General features: G+C 40.9%; 1 protein-coding gene across 4 annotated transcripts in view; it reads right to left on the minus strand.

Moving 5' to 3' along the window:
• Nucleotides 1-25,950, minus strand: part of PLPP1 (phospholipid phosphatase 1) — a 105,175-nt gene that overhangs the window by 1,503 nt on the left and 77,722 nt on the right. For all 4 annotated transcript variants that reach the window (XM_015140080.3, XM_015140079.3, XM_078004741.1 and 1 more), the window contains exon 4: nt 10,855-10,912. In XM_015140080.3, coding sequence (XP_014995566.1) covers nt 10,855-10,912 — 58 coding nt within the window. The remainder of the gene's footprint in view (nt 1-10,854; nt 10,913-25,950) is intronic.

The raw sequence follows: 25,950 nt of genomic DNA on the forward strand, positions 1-25,950 counted from the left end.
GCTGCCATTGGTTTTTTTGTTTGTTTGTTTTCCTTAAAGAAATGGGGCTTTGCTCTGTTGCCCAGACTGGAGTGCAGTGATGTAGTCATAGCTCACTGCATCCTCAAACTCCTGGGCTCAAGCAATCCTTCCATCTCAGCTTCCCAAGTAGGTGGGACTATAGGTACATGCCACTGAGCCCAGCTAATTGTTTTCATTTTTATTTTTTGTAGAGATGAGGGTCTCACTATGTTGCGCAGGCTAGTCTGAAACTCCTCGTCTCAAGCAACCTGCCTGCATTGGCCTCTCAAAGTGCTGGGATTACAGACATGCGCCACCGCCTGACCCAGTATCGTCATTAATTCTGAGTCTTGGGATAAAGTGCTAGCATTCTGGGCACAGGTTGCCCTTGCTCTGGGCAACCTGTGGGACTATTTGATTAATTCACCAAAGAGAGCTCTTCTACCCTCAAACTATTTAACAAGGCAACTGAGACTAAATAATCTGTATTTGCAAGTAATACAGGTTGTAGGTTAGTTATGATCCAGCAAAGAAGTGTATTCTTTCAGTAGTACCTGTACCCCCTTTAAGTTCTATGACTTTTCTGTACACTAATCAGACCTAAGAAATTTCCCTTTCTCGTGTCAGTCTGCCTTTGACTTTGGGTGCATCCCTAAAGATTTTATACAGAAATGATTCTTTTTAGGGAGTCCAATAACAATATAATTTTTAACATTCCCTTTAAAATTCTGTTCAATAACTTATGACTTGTAGACTTAATTAAATGCAGTCCTTAGAAAACAATATACATAGCTCTCCCCATGGACACTGCCTATTTAAAATAGATGACACAAATCAACTCCCAGCTCTCTGGGCACTGCCATGGGTGTTCAGTTCCCAAAAGCTGGCAAAGACCCAGGGCTTATCTAATTTTATCAAGTACTTAGTATAAACCATCTAGTTCTAAAAGAACACACCAGCTGTTTAACTGAGTCTTGACTCATCAGCTAGTTTAAGTACCACTGGCTTTCTGCAGAATCGTTATTTTTGTTTGTCGTTCAAGCTGTGAAAAAAGTGAGTTGTAAAATCAAAAGTATCAACTATAAAATGGACTTAAGCTAGTCCCATGCTACTTCCAACCTGGAGGAAACTCAGAGCCAGGACTTCAAGGCCTTTCCTCTTTCAAGATTCTAAAATCCCTGTAGCAATATTTTCATTCTAAGAACCCTGACTTTAACTGTAGGTAGCCTGCAAACTCATATTGAATATTATTTTCTCCAGATTGCTTCCCCAACGTGCCAGTGAAAAGAATTAACATTTACTTACATCATCAGTAATCAACTAAGCTCCAACACTTTTTGTGGGGAAGGGGGGCGGGGTGGGGGGGGACAGAGTTTTGCTCTTGTTGCCCAGACTGGAGTGCAATGGTGCAATCTTGGCTCACTGCAACCTCCGCCTCCCAGGTTCAAGTGATCCTCCTGCCTCAGCCTCCCGAGTAGCTGGGATTACAGGCACCTGCCACCACGCCCAGGTAATTTTCTGTATTTTTAGTAGTGACAGGGTTTCACTATGTTGGTCAGGCTGGTCTCGAACTCCTGACCTCAGGCGATCCACCCACCTCAGCCTCCCAAAGTGCTGGGATTACAGGCATGAGCCTCCACACCCAGCATGCTCCAACACTTTGAAGTGAAGTCTTTCCCCCTATAAGTAGCTGGTTTTCTCCTTGAACATCTACCCAAGAATAGAGGTTTCCCCCATCAGTGAAACTCTGACCATAGACCCAGAAATTATTTCACCGTGAGAGTTCTGGGATTCCCCAGTTGTGGTTCTGTACCTAACCTTGTGCTCTAGGCTTTGGCTTCTCTAGTGACAAATAGTCATGGCCTGAGTGTGCTTCCTATGTGCCCATACTGTGTTTCCCTGGGTCAGGGTACTCGGTGTAGCTCTGTGAAGACTTCCATTTCTGCAGAGCTCAAGAAAGTGGACACCCTGAATTTCTCAGACCTTGGGTCAACTTGAGTTCCACAGCTGACATGCCCAGAAATCCGGACTGGTTTTCCCCTCCCATCTTGCCAGCAAAAGTTTCCTATATGAGTAGGTTCAACAAAGGTAAAAGGTAGTGTCTTTCTGGTGGCTCTACTTTGATTGTGAGCAAAGCAAACACTTGACATGACTTCCTTTAAAAGAAAGTCCATTCCGTTAGCTTCCCTAACTGCCACTGAAAAGTTGAATGTCTGAAGCTTCTCAGTACTGTTCCATTAGAACTAGATAGAGGGGACATAGCTCATGTTTCAGTGCCAAGGCTAATAGCAAAAAGGCTGTATAGGTTCCTTCCTTAGCAGATTCCACTCTTCTCTCCTCCCCATACATGCCATTTGCCAACCTTATCTATTAAACCCATTCTAGGTAAGGCATTCAGTTACTTCTGTTTTAAGAGTAAGAACTTACAGAGCTCTATGACCAATACAGTGTGTGGTACCAGACAGGCTCAGGAGCAACATGATTACTTTTAAATTCCCCTTCTAGATGGAATTGCCCATTCACAGTCAGTCCTATTTGGACCACATAGCCCTGCCTTCTCCCTGCATACCCACATCTCCCTGCACTGACTAGATGACTTACACCAGGTGTCACCCAGAGATCTGCTGGGCTATATTTTGTCTCTGGAATTTATACCAGAAATATGAAGGTGTTCTCTAATTTCAAAAGTAGTAGGAAGATGCCTAACGGGTACATAAATGGTCGAGGACAGCAAGCCATTTAGTAGAAAACAATGGAGTGGGTTTCAAGATGGCTGACTAAAGTGCCTCTGGTACTTGCTTTCTGCTTGAAGAACCACCAAAACAGTACTAGATAAATCACACTTTGAATAGATCACCTAAGAGAGACTGCTAGAATTTAACAACAGAATGACAGGAAACATCTGAGGCAAGTAAGGAGAGGGAAGCAAGGCAGGGTGCTTGGCAGGGATTGGTTGGGGAGGCTCTCCCATGCTGGAGAAGGGTAAGTGACCTCCAACAGCATCCACATTCCCATTGTGAAGTCCTGCAATCCCAGCCATTGGAGAAACCCTCAACCCACACAAACAGGGAGCCTGGGGACTACGTGATGGCACTGCTCCAGAGAGGGAGCTCATCCCCGCCCTCTCCCCTGCCCCAGTCCTAAGCAGCTACAGCAGGGCACCATTTTGAGAGCCCAGGCCCCAGCAGACTGCATCCTTCTCTGAGGCCCAACAGTCCCTGCATATCCACATCTCTGAAACCCCATTAAAGTCCCCCACCCACAGCTGGGTGCTGCCATAGGGCCAAAGTATACAAGCCACTAGGAGTGAGCCAGCAGAGCCACTACTGTGCATTGTCAAGCCTGATTACAGGCTACCCTGCCCCGCAGATACCATCTGGGGCCAAAGTGCATGCTCCCAACCCACCTGTTTATGGCTGCTGCCACAGAAAAACACCCCTGCCTACCATGGCCAAGCCCTATACACACCACCGAGGGACCTATCCAGCCTGGCTCCACCTACCCCTGTGCCCAAGCACAACCATCACGCGTTGGAGGGTGCACCTATCATTAACACCTGAGCACTCCTTCCAGGGACCTCAGGAAGGGACCACCCAACCTGCTGCTACCACCACCCACTGTACCACCTATGGGCCTGGAGACTAGCCACCCAGCCGTCACAGTCACCACCAACACCAGCGCAAACCACTTGGGAATCAGAGGGTTGTCCTGCCACTGCCCGCACCACACCTGCTGTCTATGGGCAGCAAGCCCGAGGACCTGCCCACCATGCTACTGCTGGCATCCAAGCAAGCTTCCTGGAGGCCCAAGAATCAGCCCACCTGGACCCTCTAACATCACTGCCAGCATACACTGCCCCGGGGCCCAAGGACAGGCATGCTCAGCCTGCTGCTGCCACTCTTGGGGCTGGAGGATGGGCCCACCTGATGTTCCCATCTCCAGCAAATGCTTCCTTGCAGCAACTAACAACTGCACCTTAAGCTGCTGAGGAAATCACACACAACTGATACTGTCTACAGCCAAAGAAATTGTACTGAGACTACACTAATGCATGCATCTGGAATCAAAGCCAAAGTGATGTACCCAACCAACACCACAGATAGATATATCTTACGGAAAATATCCTCCCCTATGAAGGCAAATTCAAAAAATTGGAAGAAGTGACTGTTAAAGCAGATGTACAGATACCGAAATATGGATTCAAGAAACATGAAGAAGGAAATACGACACTTCCAAAGGAACATGGTAATTTTCTAGCAACAGATTCCAATGAAGAAATGTGTGAAATCTCAGAAAAAGAATTCAAAATAATGATTCAAAATAAATTGAAAAAGCTCAGTGAGATACAAGAAAACACAGAAATCAGAAAAATAATACAAAGAAATCAGAAAAACCATTTAGGATATGAATGAGAAACTTCCCAAAGAGCTAGATATAAAAAAAAAAATTTCTGAAACTGAAGAATTCATTGAATGAAATGCAAAATAGATCCAACAGTTTCAACGATAGACTGTATCAAGCAGAACTTTATAACTTAAAAATAGGTCTTTTGAACCCAGACAGATAAAAATAAGAAAGAATGAGCAACAGCTATGTGACATATGTGACACCATAAAGTGATCAAATATTCAAATTTCTGGTGTCTCAGAAAACAAAAAATAAAAGGGATAGGAAACCTATAAGTAATACCTGAAAACTTCCCAAGTCCAGCAAGAGATTTGGACACCCAGATACAGGAAGCTTAGAGAACCCCAAACAGATGCAATTCAAAAATTCATGGCATATTACAGTCAAACTGTCAAAAGAGAATAAAACAGCAAGAAAAAAGTATCAAGTCACTTAGAAGGGGAACACCTATCAGACTAACAGTGAATTTCTCAGCAGCCACCTTACAGGCTAGGAGAAAATGGGATGATGTACTAAATGTGCTGAAAGAAAAATAAAGCCCACCAGCCAAAGACTATTCTCAGATCATGATGGAATAAAACTATAAATCAATAATGAGGAACTTCGGAAATTGTTCAAATGCATGAAAATTAAACAACATGCTCCTGAGTGACCACTGGGTCAAGGAAGAAATTAAGAAGGAAATAAAAAATTTCTTGCAACAAATGAAAATAGAGGCAGGACATACCGAAACTCAAAAGCAATGCTAGGAGGTAAATTAATACCAATAAATGCCTACATCAAAAATCTAGAAAGATTTCAGTAATATCACTGAGAAGTGCAGAGGCCTTCCTCCTAATCCCAAATGATATGGGTTGGCTGTGTCCCAACCCAAATCTCATTTTGAATTCCTACATGTTGTGGGAGGGAGCCAGCGGGAGGTAATTGAATCATGGGGGCAAGTCTTTCCCATGCTGTTCTTGTGACGGTGATTAAATCTCACGAGATCTGATGGCTTTATAAGGTGGAGTGTCCCTGCACAAGCTTTCTCTGCCTGCCGCCATCCACATAAGATGTAACTTGCGCCTTCTTGCCTTCCGCCCGTGATTGTGAGGCCTCCTAAGCCACGTGGAACCGGGAGTCCAATTAAACCTCTTTCTTGTGTAAATTGCCCAGTCTTGGGTATGTCTTTATCAGCAGCATGAAAACAGACTAATAAACCAACACTCCAAAACGTGTGGCTCCGCCTGTGAAGGGCCTCAGGATAGTTTTATACAGTGCACAAAGAAGACCTGGTCAAAACAACGGAAGACTCTTCATTACACGGAGCCACATCAGGAACAAATTACAGGGTAGGCCCATTTTTTCTTTTGTGTAAAAGTTAATATTAAAAAAAAAAAATAGAAAATTCAACATCTGTGATACTACTAAAGCATTCTTTCATTCTTTCACTATCACTGAAGGGTGGTGCTATTGCCTAGATGTTTGTGTTACCCCAAAATCTGTATACTGAACGCCTAACCCCCACGAGGCAATGGGATTAGGAAAATAGGACTTCTGTAGGTGATTAGGTCATAAGGGGTTAACCCTCATGAAAGGGATTAATGAACTAGTAAGAGACACAGGGGAGCTCCCTTGCCCCTTGCAACGTGTGAGGACATTCTCCAACCTGGAAGAAGGCCCCACCATTACCCAACCATGCTGGCACCCTAATCTTAGACTTCCAGCTTCCAGACTGAGAAACTTGTTTTTTATAAACCACCCAGTCTGCTGCAATTGGTTACAGCAGCCCAAACTAAGACAGGAAGGATATAACCATTTTTGGTTGAAATTTCTGAAACATTTAACTTCCATTAAAGGATCTAATTAGAATATCTCACCTTTAAAATAAATAATTGTTGAACAAGATATTTTTTGAAGCTGTTTTATTCGATTTTGCCTTTCCTTGACTAATCTTGTTAACACTTAACTGTAAAATGTTATTATTGTCTCATAGCCTCTAAATATTCTATTGTTAATAAAGAGGGGTTTTTCCCCGCCCCATTTTAAACTAGAGTCAAGGGGTCAGCTTGCAAGCTAAGAACACTTTTAAGGAGTTTTTTTTTCCAAAAAAGAATATGTGACCTACAAAGCCTAAATATTTATTATCTGACCTTTTACTTAAAAAAAAAAAAAAGCCAACGCCAGAACTAGACTAACAACAGCAGGCTCAACACAAAGAAATATACCTTCGTCTACTTATTTTGAAATAGTGCTTTTATGACCAGCCAGGCAAGCCAGATTGATTGCTCCACCTACATTTGATGACAGATCTGGCCAGAAGAACACTGGAAAGCAAGCCTCAGTTTAGTCTTCTTTGGGTTTTTATTTCACCATTTTTAGGGTTCACTGAGGCACTACATTTAAATCTTGAATCCCACCTCAAAATCAGGCAAGATTTGTGTAGGCTATGGGCCATGAGTTGTTCATCATTTGCCCAGTGTTCAGCAATAATCAAGTTTGGAAAACATCACGAAATACCAACAATGCTAGGTAGTATACAGTGAATGCTAAATGAGGGATTATACGAATCTTAAGGAAAGTGGATACTATGAAAGAGTCTGAGTGGATTTAGATAGGTGGGCAGCACTGTCTAAACACAGGGCAGGAGGCAAGGCCCAGATAAGAGGCATTTTGTGGGAGGGAGGAGAGTCTGGCTGAAGCACAGATACAGGAATTTCATTAACAGGCAGTGATATAAACAATCTGGGGTTACAGCCTAAATAGAATGGTCTCAGGAAAAGTATTTTAGCACTCCTCATTGTATTGAAAGAAAATACAGATTCATACCATGGCTGTTCTCCTGAATAATCAAATAAATTTGGAATCTCTGGCATTCAGCCAAGTTCACGGGGAGTCACTAAGCATATAAACTGGCTATGTGCAAAGCAGCCCTGCCCTAAGCTCCCGCAGGCCTGGGAGGTTTTCACTGATGCTGACTCTCTCTTGGCACAGTTAAGTGTGCAGGGCTGCAATGGCTGCTAGAGAAGAACAATGGTCAGGGTGTTTTAAGAGCCATTTTTAACTAGAAGTTAATTTCCGGGTGTCAGGAATTGACAGGGAAGTTTTGGCTATCAAAGACTATCCTCGGAGAGGATTTAAATTGACTATATCTCTACCCAAATCTGAGACTGACTCATGCCAAGATGCCCAGAGAAACAAGATGAGTCATTGCCCAAGGAATTCGGGGGTGGGCCTTAGAGGTTAAATGTTGTACACAGGCCGGGCATGGTGGCTTATGCCAGCACTTTAGGAGCCCGAGGCGGGTGGATCATGAGGTCAGGAGATCGGGACCATCCTGGCTAACACGGTGAAACCCCATCTCTACTAAAAATACAAAAAATTAGCCCGGCATGGTGGCATGTGCCTGTAGTCCCAGCTACTCGGGAGGCTGAGGCAGGAGAATGGCGTGAACCCAGGAGCCAGAGCTTGCAGTGAGCCAAGATCGCACCTCTGCACTCCAGCCAGGGTGACAGAGCAAGACTCTGTCTTATTTAAAAAAAAAAAAAAAAAAAAAGGTTGTACATAAATGTGAAAAGAAGGATCTGTATATTCAGGGCTGAAATAAAAGCTGGGGCCTACATCCACATCAAGCAAATATTTCCACTACCCAGAGTCAGTAAAATGCAGTGCATGGTTGCTCTGACCTGCTTGCTTCTCCAGAAAGGTCTTGGTCTACAACAAATCTATTTATCTAGGCTTCTTTTTTGACATTATAACTTTACATCTGTTAAATCAAACTAAAATCTGACCTGAAAACCCCCTGCTCACATACTTGAGTTCTTCTGTACAAAGAACAGCTTAATTTGGTAAGTAAACCTGCAAGCCTGACTCAGGAACGTGCTTCTGTAACAATAGCTGAGTCCCAGCCAGTCCCGGCAGCCATATTTCAACCACTCACAGCCATTCAAACCACGCTCAAATAAGGCTCCCAGGCCAAACCGTAACCAATCTGGCAGTTTCTGCACCTCGCTTCCCGTTTTCTGTACTCACTTTCCTTTTTCTGTCCATAAATTCTCCCTGACCACTTAGAAGCAGTAGAGTCATTCTAAATCTGCTGTGATTCTGAGGGCTGCCCAACTTGAGAGTCATTTCTTCCTTGCCCAATGAAACCCTTAAATTTATCTAAAGTTGTTCTTTTAACACAGCTGGTTCATACTGACCCAATTACCACACTATGGTTGACGTCATTTTCCCAAGTTGACATCCTTCATATGTGGCTGCATGTCCACTGAGCAGGCCAGGCCCTCTATATATCAATGTCATCTTCTCTATAGTAATTTTAATCTTTCACAAAACAGCCCTCAATACAAGTTTCTATTTGACCAATTATACACACGTAACGGGTGTTCTGAGAAGGGTGAAGGAAGAAGAGCAGAAAATGATAAAATATGGAATATGTTATATCTGAGAATTTTCTTTAAAATTACAAACAGTGGGTCAAAGTTGTATGTCAGTCACTTCCAGAATGCCATTTTACTTCCAGAGATCTGCATCAACTAACCTTCAAAATAAATGGACTAGGGTTCAGACCAAGTAATCAATCAATCAATACAGCATGGGATCCTGACTATCAAGAGACCCCACAGAGCTCACAGAACTCAGCAGCCCCCTCCCAAGGTGCCTATTCCCTCACTTGTAAAACACTGGCAATCATCCCTCATCTTTTCATGGAAATTTAGTCAAAAATAAAAGTAGTGTAAAATGCAAATCATCATGATCAATCAAAACTCAGATTCCCAGGTCTCTCATAAAGAAGTACTTGGACACTAACACACACAGGTGAACGAAAAACCACAAAAGCTAGTGAGACAAAAGCTAGACGTAGTGAGGTCTAGCCCGGGGCGTACAAAGCATGCCCACACATTCATATGCCCTTCGGTGTAGTCACAGGCCCATGTTCTGGGAAGAGCTCTCAGGATAGTAGCGGCTCTAGCTATTGCCCAGTCTTCCGGGTCTGCCCTGGTACTCATGCTCTAATTAAAAAGAAAAAAATATGTTGTCTCACTTAAGAAGAATGCTGATTTTTTTCTAGTAACATAAATGAACAGAAGATAAAAGATCAGAATAGTATTTGCTGCTAACTACCTTCAGATAAGTCACATTTTCCATGCCCCATCTGCAGAAACATTTGAGTGTATGTCTTAAAAAGGAAGCCCTAAATTCTGCTGAATCATACTCTCTGCTTCCTCACAAAATTTAATTAATGTAAGATGAAAGCTTTGAAAATCAGCTGTTGTAATGGCTTGAAGTTCTGAATTTGAATTTCATATAACACATCTACAATTTATATATTCTTTTAATGTTTGGAATTTGGTTTTTCAAATAAAAGCAAGATTCTAGTAAAACATTTTAAATTATCTCTGACACTAATTCCCATTAGTTTACCCTCAACGTTACATATCGTGCATTTTAAATCTAAGCATTAAATTAGCATACAGCACTTAATGTGATCAAAGGGAAAAACACAGGAAATGACAAATTTACACAGAAGATAACTGTATAAAAATCCACTTATAAAGAAAATTGAGATAAAATTATAGCAGATCTGTTAGGGTACAGATTTTCTCCCCCTCCTCTCCTTTCCCCCAAAATATTGATAATGCAGGACATATTAATACACCCAAATATACAGTATTTTATTAATACTTTATATGTAAAGAGAACATTATTTTAAAAAATCAACTAAAATTGACCTTTAAAAATCCCTTCAATGTGTCCTGAAGCCTGGTCTTGCATTAGTTACTCTCAAAAAACTACATATTCATCTCTAGTTTGATATGCAAAATGTGGGTGCAAATCTTCCTAAGTCCTCACTGCCAGCTTTGTATGATGCAAGTGCAAATCGCTATGCTGCTGCTCTACAGGCTGGCATCAGAACTGGACCTGGAAGTTGTATAGATGACAGGCTCCAGAAGTGGCAACTGCCTTTCCCAGAAGTTGAAACCTTTCTGGTCCCTTGCAGAGCAGTCTGGGAATGTTTTAGAAAATGGGAGGAAAACAAAATCTGCTCAAATAGGAACAAAGACAGCTGCCTTCACTTACAATGATCAAAACCAACTCCTCACCACAGCAGAGCCCAGGAGGGAAGAAGCTCTGCTGCTGTTCACCCACACTGAGATGAGAAGAGTGACTCCCAATTAGGAAGGAGGTTAACAAGCAACAGCAGCCCATTGGCCCAGTCCTTCAGATTAGTTATCCGCTGTGATGTTAACACAGAAGCTGTGTGTTCCAGAAAACCACTTCAGGAAATGTCCCAAAGTAAGGGCACACATCAACTAATTCTTAGCATGAAACTTACAGATTTGCAGATTATCTGTTTCACTTTTTGCTACTGGCTAATTTATTAGGACAGGAGAGGACACTGATACTAAGCACATTAATTCCACACAGCACATAACCTAATGTCAATAGACACAGAGTACTTACTGCCACAAACAGCATGCAGTACATGGAGAACGAAGAGTGGCCTGAGTAGAAGGACAACCTAGAAGAAAAAGAAGACAAATGTTACTTTTCTCTCTTAGGAGCCAAAAGTATTCTTGATTTCATAAATCTGCTCCTTAGCTTCAGAGTGTACACAACTGCCTCCCTCCAGCTTGAGAAATTAGAAGGGTAGGGTAAGGGGACAATTAGGACAGGAACACTAAAGAGTGCAAGAAGGACCTGAGGTCAGATTTCTATACAGTATCACTTTATTGAAACTTTCAGGATGGGTAATGTGTCATGAGAATAAACTTGCCAAGCGTTTCTAAGATGTTAGAAGAATGATACTTGACAAGTCATAACTGGCATAAATTGCCTTGACTTTATTACATACACACTTACGTGACCATGATTTAAGTTTTATTTTCCACTTGCAGGATTAGTCCCTGAATAATGTAATACCTCCTTGGGAACACTCAGAATTTGATTGCTTTTTTCCATCCATATTAATATTTTAGTATTTTGGCCTGGCGCAGTGGCTCACTCCTGTAATCCCAGCACTTCAGGAGGCCGAGGCAGGCGGATCACAAGGTCAGGAGATCAAGACCATCCTGGCCAACATGGTGAAACCCCATCTCTACTAAAAACACAAAAATTAGCCAGGCGTGGCGGTGCACGCCTATAGTCCCAGCTACTCGGGAGACTGAAGCAGGAGAATTGCTTGAACCCGGGAGGCGGAGGCTGCAGTGAGCTGAGATCACACCACTGCACTCCAGCCTGGGTGACAGAGGGAGATGCCATCTCAAAAAAAAAAAAAAAAAGAAGAAAAAAATTTAGTGTTTTAAATGGGCACACATCTTGCCTTGCATTTCCCACCAAATTCAGTGCTTTTGTTTCTTTCAATATTAGAGTCTATAAACATCTAAGCATCATCTTCCCCACCTAAAAATGACAGAATGCTTCCAAAACTTAATTTTATGGCACTTCCGAGAAAAGAAAAATAGAGCTCACTAACATTCAAGATCTAAGTTTTGCTTATACAGAATGAGCCACTGATGCAGAAGAGGCAAGCATATCAGGCACAGGGAAAGTAATGCCACGAAAAGATGCTCATGCAAATAACTAGAATGCATCTCCCCACCACTTCTCCCTACGTAAGAATAAGAACAAAAACAAGAGGGACAAGCTCTTAAGTAATTTACTTATTACATTCTGCCTTGTTCAAAAGGAATTTAAGGGAGATGTTGGTTCCCTGAATTCAGACAGGAGAAAAACCTCCTAACACACATACTAGAAAGTCACGTGTGTATGTCTGGCAGCTGCCGGTGGGTGGGAAAGAAAGGATTACTTTAAAAATATATATATACACACACACACACACGTGTATATATATACACACACACACACGTGTATATATACACACACACGTGTATATATAGACACATATACACACACACACACATACACACCCATATACATATATATATATGATTCTACCAAGAATTTTGATTGTCTTTTTGTAATCAGATACATGCCTAAGAAAGAGAATTCTGTAATTTCCTGTGCCAACCAGGGATTATATAATTAAACCCAATAATTATTCTGGGTTTAGTCTATGTAAAGGAGGAAAAAATAAATCACTTTTTAACCTTGCTATTTGACCACACAAAATGGATCAATATGAATAGTAATTTTAAATCAGATAATTAGAGTAGAGCTCTGCACATTTTATAGTTTCAATGTTTTATTGACGAGCATGCAAGTTAATAAAAGCCAATTTCAAGGACTGTCAAAGCCCACCAAGCCAACATAACCATAATCACAGAAATATTCTCAAAGCCAAGCAAGTGAGGTTTCACTAAATCCTTTACACTGTGCTACAAAATCATAAACTGCAAACTAATGTAATCGTTTTAAACAGCTCTGAATCAGCCATAGAGTGATTTCATTCGTTGGTTTCCATTTTTTACACTGAATACAAAAACATATTTTATTCAGTATAGAATTTGTGAAGAAGTCTGGCTATGACTTCGACAGGGATTAAAACAAAGGGGTAATTCTATTCAATCTCAATGTCTGCATCTTTATCCATAGTAATTTACCAAACAGATCATAATATGCTCTTTTATTTCTATTAAGCAAACAGAATGAAGCATGAAAAAAATGGAAATTCAAATTATTCATATTCCATATAAATCTAACTCTATTGGAGTCTCTAGGAGATACAACTCTTACAGATATCTTATTATGGCCAGAATTCACAAATGGACTAAATATCTGTATGGGTGATCTAATAAATCCCAAGGAGTAGCCCAAATGGTTTGGTTTTTTTTTTTTTTTTTTTTTTTGAGACGGAGTCTCACTGTGTTGCCCAGACTGGAGTGGAGTGGCGCAATCTTGGCTCACTGCAACCTCCGCCTCCTGGGTTCAAGCGATTCTCCTGCCTCAGCATCCCTAACAGCAGGGATTACAGGCTTACACCACCACGCCAGCTAACATTTGTACTTTTAGTAGAGATGGGGTTTCACCACATTGGCCAGGCTGGTCTGGAACTCCTAACCTCATGTGATCTGTCGCCCTCAGCCTCCCAAAGTGCTGGGATTACAAGCGTGAGCCACCGTGCCTGGCCCCAAATGCAGTTTGTTTTCATCATAGTAACTTCACTGAAATGTTTAAGACTATGGCCCTGGCCTAAGAACCCTGCCCTTAGATTTTAACCAATTCTAGATTTTAACCAATCCTAGACTACCATCTCACTTCGTTATAGCCTCTCTGATGAAGGCAAGTACAGTACAGTAATAATGTGAGCCAGCTTTCCAACCAAATCTTAGCAAAATCTCAGGAAGAAAATTTATGGAGAGAAAAATGTATTTTGAAATGCTGCTGTTTTTACTGACTCTGAGTGGTAGTCTGCTGAACAATAAGCAAGCTTCAGTTATTAAGTACACTGATTTTGACTACATAACTCACTATGAATGGGATTATATTTGTGCATGTGTGTGTGTGTGTGTGTGTGATGGAGTCTCGCTCTGTCGCCCAGGCTAGAGTGCAATGGCATGATTTGGCTCACGGCCACCTCTGCCTTCTGGGTTCAAGCGATTCTCCTGTCTCACCCTCCTGAGTAGCTGGGACTACAGGCAGGTGCCACCAGGCCCGGCTAATATTTGTATTTTTAGTAGAGATGGGGTTTTGCCCTGTTGGCCAGGCTGGTCTCGAACTCCTGACCTCAGGTGATCTGCCCACCTCGGCCTCCCAAAGTGCTGGGATTACAGGCGTGAGCCACAGCACCTGGCCTGGGATTCTATTTCAAATGGCAACTTTATGATGTTTTTTTCCTCACATTTGTCAGCCAGGGCACCCCTTTTTCAGAGCTGATTAAACTTGTCCAGATCCCCAATATCATGGCACTGAGAGCATTCATAGCCATCTGCCTGCACCCGCCTGCCTCCATGCATGTGAGTTCCCTCCCCAACTGAGCATTCTACTACCTCTGTGCTCCAACATCCACATCCATGTTCAGCCTACCATAAATCACAAAGACACAATCAAATCCAGCCTTCATCAGCGTCAAAAGCAATCAACTCATATAAAGCATTTCTTAATTTAGTATTTTGGGGCTCAGAAGGAGGTTAAATCACAAAGAACCCAGCTGATCATCTCTGACTTTCTTCCTTTCCTCCTCCCTACCCTCCAAAGTTAAAAAGCACAAAACAGATACACCTTTAGCTGTTTTCATTTGAAATATCTTTATTTTGCATTCACTCTTTTTTTTTCAATTGAGACAGAGTCTCACTGTCAGCCAGGCTGGAGTTCAGTGGCCCAATCTCAGCTCACTACAACCTCCGCCTCATGGATTCAAGCAATTCTCCTGCCACAGCCTCCCAAGTAGCAGGGATTACAGGCATGCGCCACCACGCCTGGCTAATTTTTGTATTTTTAGTAGAGATAGGGTTTCACCATGTTGCCCAGGGTGGCCTCGAACTTCTGACCTCAAGTGACTTGCCTGCCTCAGCCTCCCAAAGTGCTGGGATTACAGACATAAGCCACCGTGCCCGGCCTACATTCATTCTTGAATGATGGTTTTCCTGAGTACAGAATTCTAAATTGATGACTTTTTTTCTCATCGCTTTGAGGCTATCATTGCACTATCTTCCGGCTTCTGCTTTTGCTGTTAAAATATAAGCCACCTGTCAGCCAGTTCTTTCTGGGTTATCTGTCTCTTCTCTGTAACTGCTTCCTCTCCTCCTGCCCCCATCAATCAATATTCTAGTTTTACTGCCTTGTGTCTAGTACTAGGATTTCTTTTTATTGCTCTAGTTTAGTATCCGTTGGCTTCTTCTATCTGAGGACTCACCAATTTGTAGAAGTCCTCAACCATTACCTTTGCATACTGGGCATCCTCCATCCTAGTACCTTTCTATGGGATGCTGATTCAACATGTAAGACCTTTGCATTCTATTCCTCCACATCTCTTACCCTTTCTTCTCTATTTTTCATCTAGGTCTCTTTAGGTGTATCTTTCACTTTGTCATCCCCTTCGCTGTATCTAATCTGCTTAATATGTTACACTGTAAATTTTAAATTACCATATATGTATCATTTACAGATCCCTTTGGTTCCAAACCTGCTTGGCCAGCTTTGATTCTCTTCATCCCACATCATATTTTCTATCTCCTCTTATTTTAGTCTACACCTGGTAAATCTAGTATCTGTAATCTCTGAGAGTTTATGTAATTTGTTGTATTTGCTGACTGTCACTTAGGGTAGCTTGTTTCCACGTAAGTCCATTTATACTAGAATGAGGTCATGTCGCTGGCACTCCATCTGAGGGGAATCTTTGAGCCTTGGTTTAAGGAGAGTTCTTCCAGAGAAGATATGTGTTCACTTACGCTGGGTTCACTACCAATACACTTTAAACTTCAAGCTTTTTTTTCCTTTTCCTTCCTAAACCAAATAGTATGAATTCTAGCTCCAGACCAGTGTGAGTGTGGTCCTGTGTTTATGAATTCTTTTTAATAGCTCCCACGGGGAGGATGTTGCCACTCTTCGGGAGTTCTTACACTACCCACATGTCTCTTATTGTCCTCTCCCCCGGCCTCAGCCTTTGTATCTGTGCCCCATGTTCACTGCCTATCAAAACTCAGGGTCTGTGCCACTAGGAACCGGCAGATACTTTCAAAGACCACACTGGATCTACTGACGCAGGCCTTAGAAAAATCCCTTTACTCTCCCACCAACTAAACTATTTACTAAAAACACTTATATGTGTTTCAAGATGTGTATATATAATTTAAGATACAGTATGCACAAGTGTGTGTGTAATGTATCATCTAGCATGTTTAGCTGAACTATTATCAGTAGGCACTTCTAATCCTCCATGTTGCCAGAAATAGAAGCAAGCTTTTTTAAAAGAAAACTTAGAACTAATGAAATGCTATCTAAAATCAATCACTTTACTAAGAGACACAATGGTTCAGCAATAGCAGTTTGTTTTTAATTATACAGTGCCCAATGCTCAAAAATGTTTCAAATTATTACTATACCACCACTTCCCCCAGGTATGCCAAAGTTGGTTCTGCTACGAATAGAATTTTCTTTTTCCCCTAAAAATCGTCCTGAAATTGATTCCCAAAGCATTGTAAGGCAGAAAGGTTGTTGAAAGACTTATAATTGTTACAAGTTACTTAGTATGTTCAGGTACTTAATACACAGTGTTTCTACTTTTCACAAAAACTCTCATGCTTACACAGAGACAATGATTCTCAGGTTCAGTAACTTGCTCATAAAATCACATCTCTTTGTGGTTCAAATCTGAGTCTTCCCAACTCTTCCTTTCTGTGCCATGATTTCACTCTTGTCAATGGTAGACAGACCCAGGAGGAACTTTAATCCTGCCATCTCCAGGCAGGGGAGTTCCATCACAAAGTACAGTTTACATGTGGCAAAATGTGTGAAGTAAATATACGAAGAAGAAATTTGACTTAATCCATGAAGAAATACATATTGCCAATGTAAAAATTGTCTTTTTCTTCTTTAGAGACAGGGTCTCGCTCTGTCACTCAGGCTAGAGTGCAGTAAATAATCATTTTAAGCGAATACCAATTTGTCTTTTTTGTACACTCTAAAGGCAAAAAGAAAGGAAATCAAACCATACCATGAGGCATTTTCTCAAATGTTATTACCTGATTATAAAGTTTATGTAACAGCAGATTAACCTGAAGTATATCATAGGTTCCCCTCTGTGATAATCTTTAAACATGGACTGATCCTATAAAAAAGTTAAAACGTCCTATACAAATGCTACAAATGGATACATGAGCAGTGACCTCTTAATGAACATAAACTTTTCCCAAGTATATTAGTCATAGTTTATTTCAGAAAGATTTTGACAATCGATAACTGTGCTAAATGATTTGGCAATGAGATATCAGATGATCGTCTACAAGAATCTCACATCTAAGATACTTGAGGAATCAAGTAGGTGATGAATGAGAAAAAGAGCACTCTCATATTGCACACTTTCTGAAGGATGGTTTGGATATAACTATCAACATGTGAAACACTTATTATGTGACCCAGTAATTCCACTTTGAGGTATGTCTCCTAGGGAAATGCAAACGTGTGCTGCAACACTGCCGGAAACTCAAGGACCCAAGGAAGAGTCTAGCACCATTTTTTTTTTTTTTTTTTTTTTTTTTTTTTTTTTTTTTTTTGAGACAGAGTCTTGCTCTGTCACCCAGGCTGGAGTGCCATGGTACAATCTTGGCTTACCACAACCTCTGCCTCCTGGGTTCAAGCGATTCTCCTGCCTCAGCCTCCCAAGCAGCTAGGATTACAGGCATGCGCCACCACACCCAGCTAATTTTTGTATTTTTTGTAGAGATGGGGTTTCACAATGTTGGCCAGGCTGGTCTCAAACTCCTGACCTCAGGTGATCCACCCACTTCAGCCTCCCAGAGTGTTGGGATTACAGGCATGAGCCTCCACACCTGGCCGATTCTACTAGCACTATTCTGAATACTGTCGTCCCATGGTATCTGTGGGGAACTGGTTCCTGGACCTTCCAAGGACACCAAAATCCATGGATGCTCAACTCCCTGATATAAAATGACACAGTATTTGCATATAACCTACACACATTATCCCATATACTTTAAATCATCTCTAGATTACCTCTAATGCTTAATACAATGTAAATGCTATGTAAATAGTTGTCCTACTATATTGTTTAGGGAATAATGGCAAGAAAAAAAGTCTGTGTATGTTCAGTACAGGTGCAATTTTTTTCACAAATATTTTCAATCCACAGTTAGTTGAATCCACAGGTATGGAGGACTGACTGTACAACGTATTAACTAAAATGAATAGCTCTATGTGAACTGATACAAGCTGTGTCTCCAAGACATATTTTAAATGTTATTTATTTAATCCACACAAACTATACAATTTCACATTCAATATAAAAATACATAGCAAAATGACTGAAAGGAAATACAAACTATTAGCAGCTCTGGGGAAAGGTATCAAATCAGGGTTAAACTAAACTTTCACATTACACAGTGATAATACTGGAAACACAACTTGATATAACAAGGATAATATATATGTGAAAATATTTTAAAGTAATGGTTGTCAAAATATCTGACATGCGTGCTACAGATTTCTTACAAATCTCTTCCCCACCAAATACACACACAGAGTCTACATTCCTCTTCCTAATAGTTTCCCCAAGAGTTTCTTGGCTAAAAGTGCCACTACTCTGAATATAAATGAAGCTCCCTGCCTACAAACTCATGCCCAGAACCCAGCAGTGACTCAGGCCCTGTTCTCACATCTTGCAGTTAAAATGTTTTAACATATATATGTATTCATAAATATCACATGTTGTGTTTCCAATAAAAATATACAATATACATATAATTTAAAAGGAAGTCAAATTACAACATGAGGCATTTTCTTCAACTGTTTCTTCAAATGTCTGACACCTTGAAATTCAGTAAATTAACTCTGCCATTTTTATAACTAATGGAGCTAATAAATATACTTAAATACTGAATGTTTAGGAAAAGGAGGCTTTTTAAAGAAATCATATTTCTAGAAATGTCTAGAACTACAAGAAACACAGGGCATCTCTCCCAAAGAGTACAAAGATGAAGGTAATAAATGGTAAAGGACTATAAAACGGTCCCCACCAAAATTAACTAAAATATAACAACAAATTATATAGACTCATCTTATTTCCTTGAACCACCTAGAAAGTGAGAAATTATTTCATTTGCAGCAAAAATCCTGTCACATCTCCTTGAATTATTTTTACAGTTATTTTAATATATTTCCATTTAAAGCTACTCTATTATATAGGGTCAATTTTAACCAAGCCACATTACACAGAGACACACATACCTATCTGAAATAAGACAGAAGTGACTATTCTATTTTAGTCACTAATTCCTCATATATGACTCCATAGCTACTAACATCTGTGAATCACATGCCGAGTGACTGATATCTACAGATATTAGGTCATGAACCTTAAAGGAGAGAAACTAGCAGGAACATGGACAACGAAAAAAGAGGGGGAAAATGTAGGACACAGTAGGTATGTGTGTAGGGTATTTCAAACTTGTTATAATGTGTGTCTTCTGTTTCTGGAAGAATATTGCAAAAAAAATGAATCTAGAAAATAGGAGGTTGCTGAGAATCTTAAGATAAAGGAAAGCAGAACTGGGTATATGTTGAAAATAACACGACTGGGAAAGAAATGCTTCCAAACTCTCAGCAGGGAAACTTGGTGACTACTGTAACAGATGAGGAGACATTAGGCTGTGACAAAGTCTGCTTACAAAACGGGTAAAACACACACAACTATTAACCAGGGGAAGGAAAAATCATAAGTTTCCTTGGTTATTAAGGAAAATTCATGACCTGATACAAAAATACTCCAAATCACCAAAGCCACTTTACCTAACAGTAAAACAACAGTTGAAAAGGAAACAAGGGACAAGCAGTGGATGAAACAAAGGACATGCTGTGTGTCACTCCTTTGCAGGCAACTATAATACCTTCCTTGCCCACCACCCACCCCCTTTGTAAAAACACTGAAGACGACGACTCCCTTGCTAAAAGGTAAATTCTTTCACAATAATACAGAAGGAAGAGACAGTTTTAAATCACTTTCTAAAGTGCACATTGTTATTGTTTTAAGAGGCAGGATTGCTAACTAGAAACGACACCCTGAGACTTCTACTTTAAGCCCTCACCCCAAAAGACAACACCAAGGCCAAGAACATCTACTACAACCTGGCAGTAGGCTCCACTTATGACTTTCCTGCAGATAATGAAATCATCACTCTTGGTGACTAGGGTCAAGAAAGATAAGCCTTAGCTGGTGCAGTAGCTCACGCCTGTAATCCCAGTGCTGAGGGAGGCCAAGGGATGAGGACCACTTGAGCCCAGGAGTTCGAGATCAGCCTAGGCAACACAGTGAGACCCTGTCCCTACAAAAAAAAACGTGTTTTAATTAGCCAGGCATGATAGTAAAACAGAAAGATAAGGCTCAAGACATCAATAAAAGGGTTTTTAGTATTATGCCAATACAGAAATTTAGATTTGAGTTGAAGCAGACACCACCAATGGCAAGAGAAGGCAAAAGCCCACACAGATGTAAAATTATTAGAGCCCAACAGGAGGCTGCCAGACAGGTCACCTCCTATTCCTTTCAGATTAAAACCAGACAGTGTCACTACAGCTCATGTTACCAGGAGGACTAACACAGTGCCACAGTAATTCACTTAGAGAAATCCTTTTTTTTTTTTTTTTTTGAGACAAGAGTCTTGCTCTGTCACCCAGGCTGGAGTGCAGTGGCATGATCTCAGCTCACTGCAACCTCTGCCTTCTGGGTTCAGGTGATTCGCCTGCCTCAGCCTCCTGAGTAGCTGGGATTACAGGCGCACACCACTATGCCTGGCTAATTTTCTGTATTTTTAGTAGAGATGGGGTTTCACCATGTTGGTCAGGCTGGTCTCAAACTCCTGACCTCGTGATCTGCCCGCCTTGGCCTCCCAAAGTGCTGGGATTACAGGCGTGAGCCACTACCCAATAGACAAAGGCAGAAAAGTCACATTTCCTTCAGTATCCCAAGTCCTTCTGCTGTTAGAGAAAAGAAACCAATTCATATCATACAACATTTAGGTGCCCATTTTAGTATATTTAAAGAGTGAAAAGCTGAATAATTTTTACAAGTATAGGGAAAAAAACATGAGCTTGTTACTCTCCTGCTTCAAGTCCTTCACTAGAACAAACTGTTAAGCAAAGAGTAAACACACTCTTCCTAAGCCCCAACAGCTCCAGAACCATCATTAGTTAACAAAATACTTGATACAGTTTGGATGGGTATCCCCTGTAAATCTCATGTTGAAATGTGATCCCCAATGTTGGAGGTAGGGCCTAGCCGGGAGGTACTGGATCACTGGAATGGATCCCTCATGAATGGTTTAGCACCATCCCCTTGGTGATGAGTAGTTCTAGTTCTCACTCAGTTCACATGAGATCTGGTTGTTTCAAACAATCTAGGACCTTCTCTTTCCCTGTTGCTCACATGCCATGTGATACGCCTGCTTCCTCTTTCACCTCCCACCATGACTGTAAGCTTCCTGAGGCCCTCACCAGAAGCCAAGCAGATGTTGGTGCCATGCCTACACAGCCTACAGAACCACAAGCCAAAATAAACCTCATTTATTAATTACCCAGTCTCAGATACTCCTTTAGAGCAATGCAAAACAGCCTAACACACTACTTACAGTTCCCAACGTATCTGTTTCATGCTGTTTATTCAACACCTCTGCCTGAAATGAGCTCCACACCTTTCTTTGGTAATTATTACTTAAGAGTCGATTCAGCCCCTGTTTTCTCCAAGAAACCTTTCCTAAAAATCTAGATTGGATTTATGGATCACCTTTCTCTGAAGAGCACTCAATGAAGATATCAATCATAGCCCAACCTGTTATGTTAAAATCATCTGTTACTGAACCTTCTTCCCCAATTACATCAAAAGCTAGACAGGCTGGGTAGAATATGATGTTTTAAATAGGTTTGACAGTATATTTTTAGTTGCATAAGATATGTTAATTATTTTTAAAAATCAGAAGGTACACCAAAACAAAAGAAAAATTACCGGTTGGCCGGGCGCGGTGGCTCAAGCCTGTAATCCCAGCACTTTGGGAGGCCGAGACGGGTGGATCACGAGGTCAGGAGATCGAGACCATCCTGGCTAACACAGTGAAACCCCGTCTCTACTAAAAATAGAAAAAAAAACAGCCGGGCGAGGTGGCAGGCGCCTGTAGTCCCAGCTACTCGGGAGGCTGAGGCAGGAGAATGGCGTGAACCCGGGAGGCGGAGCTTGCAGTGAGCTGAGATCCCGCCACTGCACTACAGCCTGGGTGACAGAGCGAGACTCCGTCTCAAAAAAAAAAAAAAAGAAAAATTACTGGTAAACTCCCATCCTCCCTGATTGAGATCACATCTTAATTCATGTTGTACTCTTAACACCCTGCAGCATTATCGAACATAAAGTAGGTATTCAACGTGGTTTTTTCCCTTTCTGGCTAAAGTAGAATCTAAACTATTGAATAATAAAGTTTTATTTAATTATCCAAGAAAATCCTTATACTTTTCAAATTTAAATGTCATAAACAAATTCACCTTCTCCCCCACCCACATGCATCAAGAGTATCAGTTTAAATGGCTTCACAAGAAGTATACATTTTTTTTTTTTTTTGAGACAGAGTCTCGCTCTGTCGCCCGGGCTGGAGTGCAGTGGCCGGATCTCAGCTCACTGCAAGCTCCGCCTCCCAGGTTTACACCATTCTCCTGCCTCAGCCTCCCGAGTAGCTGGGACTATAGGCACCCGCCACTGCGCCCGGCTAGTTTTTTGTATTTTTTTAGTAGAGACGGAGTTTCACCATGTTAGCCAGGATGGTCTCGATCTCCTGACCTCGTGATACGCCCATCTCGGCCTCCCAAAGTGCTGGGATTACAGGCTTGAGTCAAAGTATACTTTAACAACTTATGTTTTGACAGTTATAAAAATACATTAATAAAACTAAGGAATATACTTTATCATGTAATTAAATGCTATATACTAATAAATTACATCAAGCCACATAAGTTATCTAATTTAGACACCTTACTGCCTGATGTATTTTCCCCTTTCAGTGGTTAGAAATTTGGACTTCCTCATCAAAACCGAGGAGCATTAGGAAGTCCAGTTTAACTTCCCTCTCATCATTCTTTTGTCAGAAATCTTGGGCAGTGTCAAAGTACATTAGCTTAAACAAGCAGAACTTAATGCATCTTCCCCCAACACATCTGGCAAGTATTTGAATAGTGTGTGCAAAATGCCTCAAATTCTTTTTTCCATTATGATCACAGGCAGTCAGATTGATTAACTGAGTAAATAATATTCATAATGATTAAGTACAGATGTATCCTGTTATAAATTTTTTTAAATTCAAGTCTTAGGCCAGACACCATGGCTCCCACCTGAAATCCTAGCAGTTTGGGAGGCTGAGGCTGGAGGATCACCTGAGTTCAGGAGTTCAAGACCAACCTGTCCAACATGGTAAAACCCCACTTCTACTAAAAATGCAAAAATTAGCCTGGTGCAGTGGCATGCACCTGTAATCCCAGCTTCTCGGGAGGCTGAGGCAAGAGAATCGCTTGAACCCAGGAGGTGGAAGTTGCAGTGAGCTGACATCATGCCACTGCACTCTACCCTGGCCAACAAAGCAAGACTCTGTCTCAAAAAAAAAAAAAAAAATCAAGTCTTTTTTTAAAAACGTGCTCAAAACAAACGTAAGTAGCACAATAACAAACCACAAACCTTAAGAGGAAAGGGTTTAGGGGCTGTCTGAATTCTATTTCCCAATGCCTATGTGAAGATTTTCTCAATTTTTACAGGAATATTTCTGTTCTTCCATAAACCAAAAGTCTTACAAATTGCCCATCTTCGCATGCAAAAGTTTATAAACGTTAGCCCAGAAGCAAAATATTGCTTCTGAGTTGCAATATATTATGTAAGAAAAAATAATTAACATAATACAAACATAAAAGTTAGCCAATCCTATATCTCCCTCCTGTAGTATCTTCCAAGTTTATTATATAAATGAACAGTACTGTTATTAGATAATATTATCTAATGTCTCTGCAAACCTCATTCTCCCAAAAGAGTGGCATTAGAAATTCTGTATCAACAAAAGCTTTTTCTGTCTGTCTGTTCAATAGAAAATGACATCACAGGAAATCAAGACCCAGACAGGTCAGTAGGTTACTGGTCAGTAAATTAGCTGGTCCAGGCAAAGTTGGTGCCATTCTGGTACAGCAAATTTCTGTACTCCTCAGGGGCTGCTATTGGTTTTCTTACTCACATATTCCCTGGAGACTAAGTAGCACGCTTTTTGCCTACAAGCCTAAATTGTCAGGTAGTGACATTCAGAACAGGGGAGCTGGAAAGAGGTACTGACCTTTAAGTCACATTCTGGTTAAATACAATAATAATTAATATCCTCTCACAAAGCGAAGGATCTTTTTAAATGATCCCCTTCTTAATTCCATTATGTTGCTATTACTATACAGGTATCTGATTTAAAAGGCTGTCTAGTTACTGACATTCATATGCATGAGAAATATATGCCTTAACAAATGAATCTTTTGGAGTCACAAAAGCTTACCCAGTAATGTCTACAATTAGATCATATTCTTCTTCAGCCATTCTCTCAAAATGTAAAGCCGGTTGTACTAGGTACATAAGTACCAGAGCCAGCCAGGCAGTCTAGTTATAGAGTTTTCCTATGACAGAAGGCATTTCCTCAAACTTCAGCTTTATTTATCTGCATGTGGGTTGCATTTAAAAAAGGAAATTTATTTCTCACATTCAATCATACATACTGCAAGTAAGCATCTGAACAATATAAGGTTTCCATAATCCAAACAAAAATAATCTTGTATTTAAATCTGATTCATACAGCCAGAGATCAGTTACTCAGAATGGATCAGAAACACTGGGCCTGTGCTAAAACACACACAATTTAAATAAAAGCCAGAAGAAAAGAAAAAAAAAAGCAAATCTCTTCAAGCAGCCAATAGTTTCTATACTGTACTATCACAAATAGACCAGCTAGGCAGGGCACGGTGGCTCACACCTGCAATCCCGGCACTTTAGGACACCGAGGCAGGCAGATCGCTTGAGCCCAGGTGTTTGAGACCAGCCTGGGAAACATGGTGAAACCCTGTCTCTACAAAAAAAAAAATACAGAAATTAACCAGGCATAGTGGCTATACCAACAGCACCTATAGATGCCAACAAGCACCTATAGTCCCAGCTGCTCGGGAGGCTGAAATGGGAGATTGATTGCGCCCGGGAGGTCAAGGCTGTAGTGCGCTGTGATCGTACCACTGCTCTCCAGGCTACAGAGCAAGACCCTGTCTTAATTTTTTAAAAATAACAAATAGACTAGCTAGCTGTGTATGACTTTAAATTTATCCTAACAGGGTAAATATAAACCCTTGTATCCTGAAGTAGATGTCATCCAAGGTCATGTTTTCATAATCCAGGTAATCTAAAGTAGTAGTTCTCAAGCTGTGGTGCCAAGATCAACCACAGCATCTGAAACTTGTTAGAAGAAACACAGATTCTCAGGCCCCATGCTGAATCTTCTCAATCAGGCACTTGAGGTTGTGGCCCAGCAATCTGTTTTAATAAACCCTCCAGATAACTCTAATGAACCATTAAAATTTAAGAGCCATGGACCTAAAGAGAATCTTGGCCTGGGAAGGGAGCTACAGATGGGAACTACCTGGGCTCATTAGCTTTTTTTTTTTCCCCAAAAAAATCTTAAAGGAATGATATTCTGACTGGCATTAGTAATGGCAGTCCTAAATAACTGGATGTTCTAATATTGCAAGTATACAGCATCTTTTAATTTATAGTAAATTCTTGTATATTAATTTTAAATTATGAACTCTAGTTAATAAAATTAATAAGTATTCTATTAAAGTCCACTTATGCTCTTAGTTCTATGTTTAGGACCTAAGGGTCACTAC

Source organism: Macaca mulatta, chromosome 6, assembly GCF_049350105.2.
Source record: "Macaca mulatta isolate MMU2019108-1 chromosome 6, T2T-MMU8v2.0, whole genome shotgun sequence".
Classification (NCBI taxonomy): Eukaryota; Metazoa; Chordata; class Mammalia; order Primates; family Cercopithecidae; genus Macaca; species Macaca mulatta.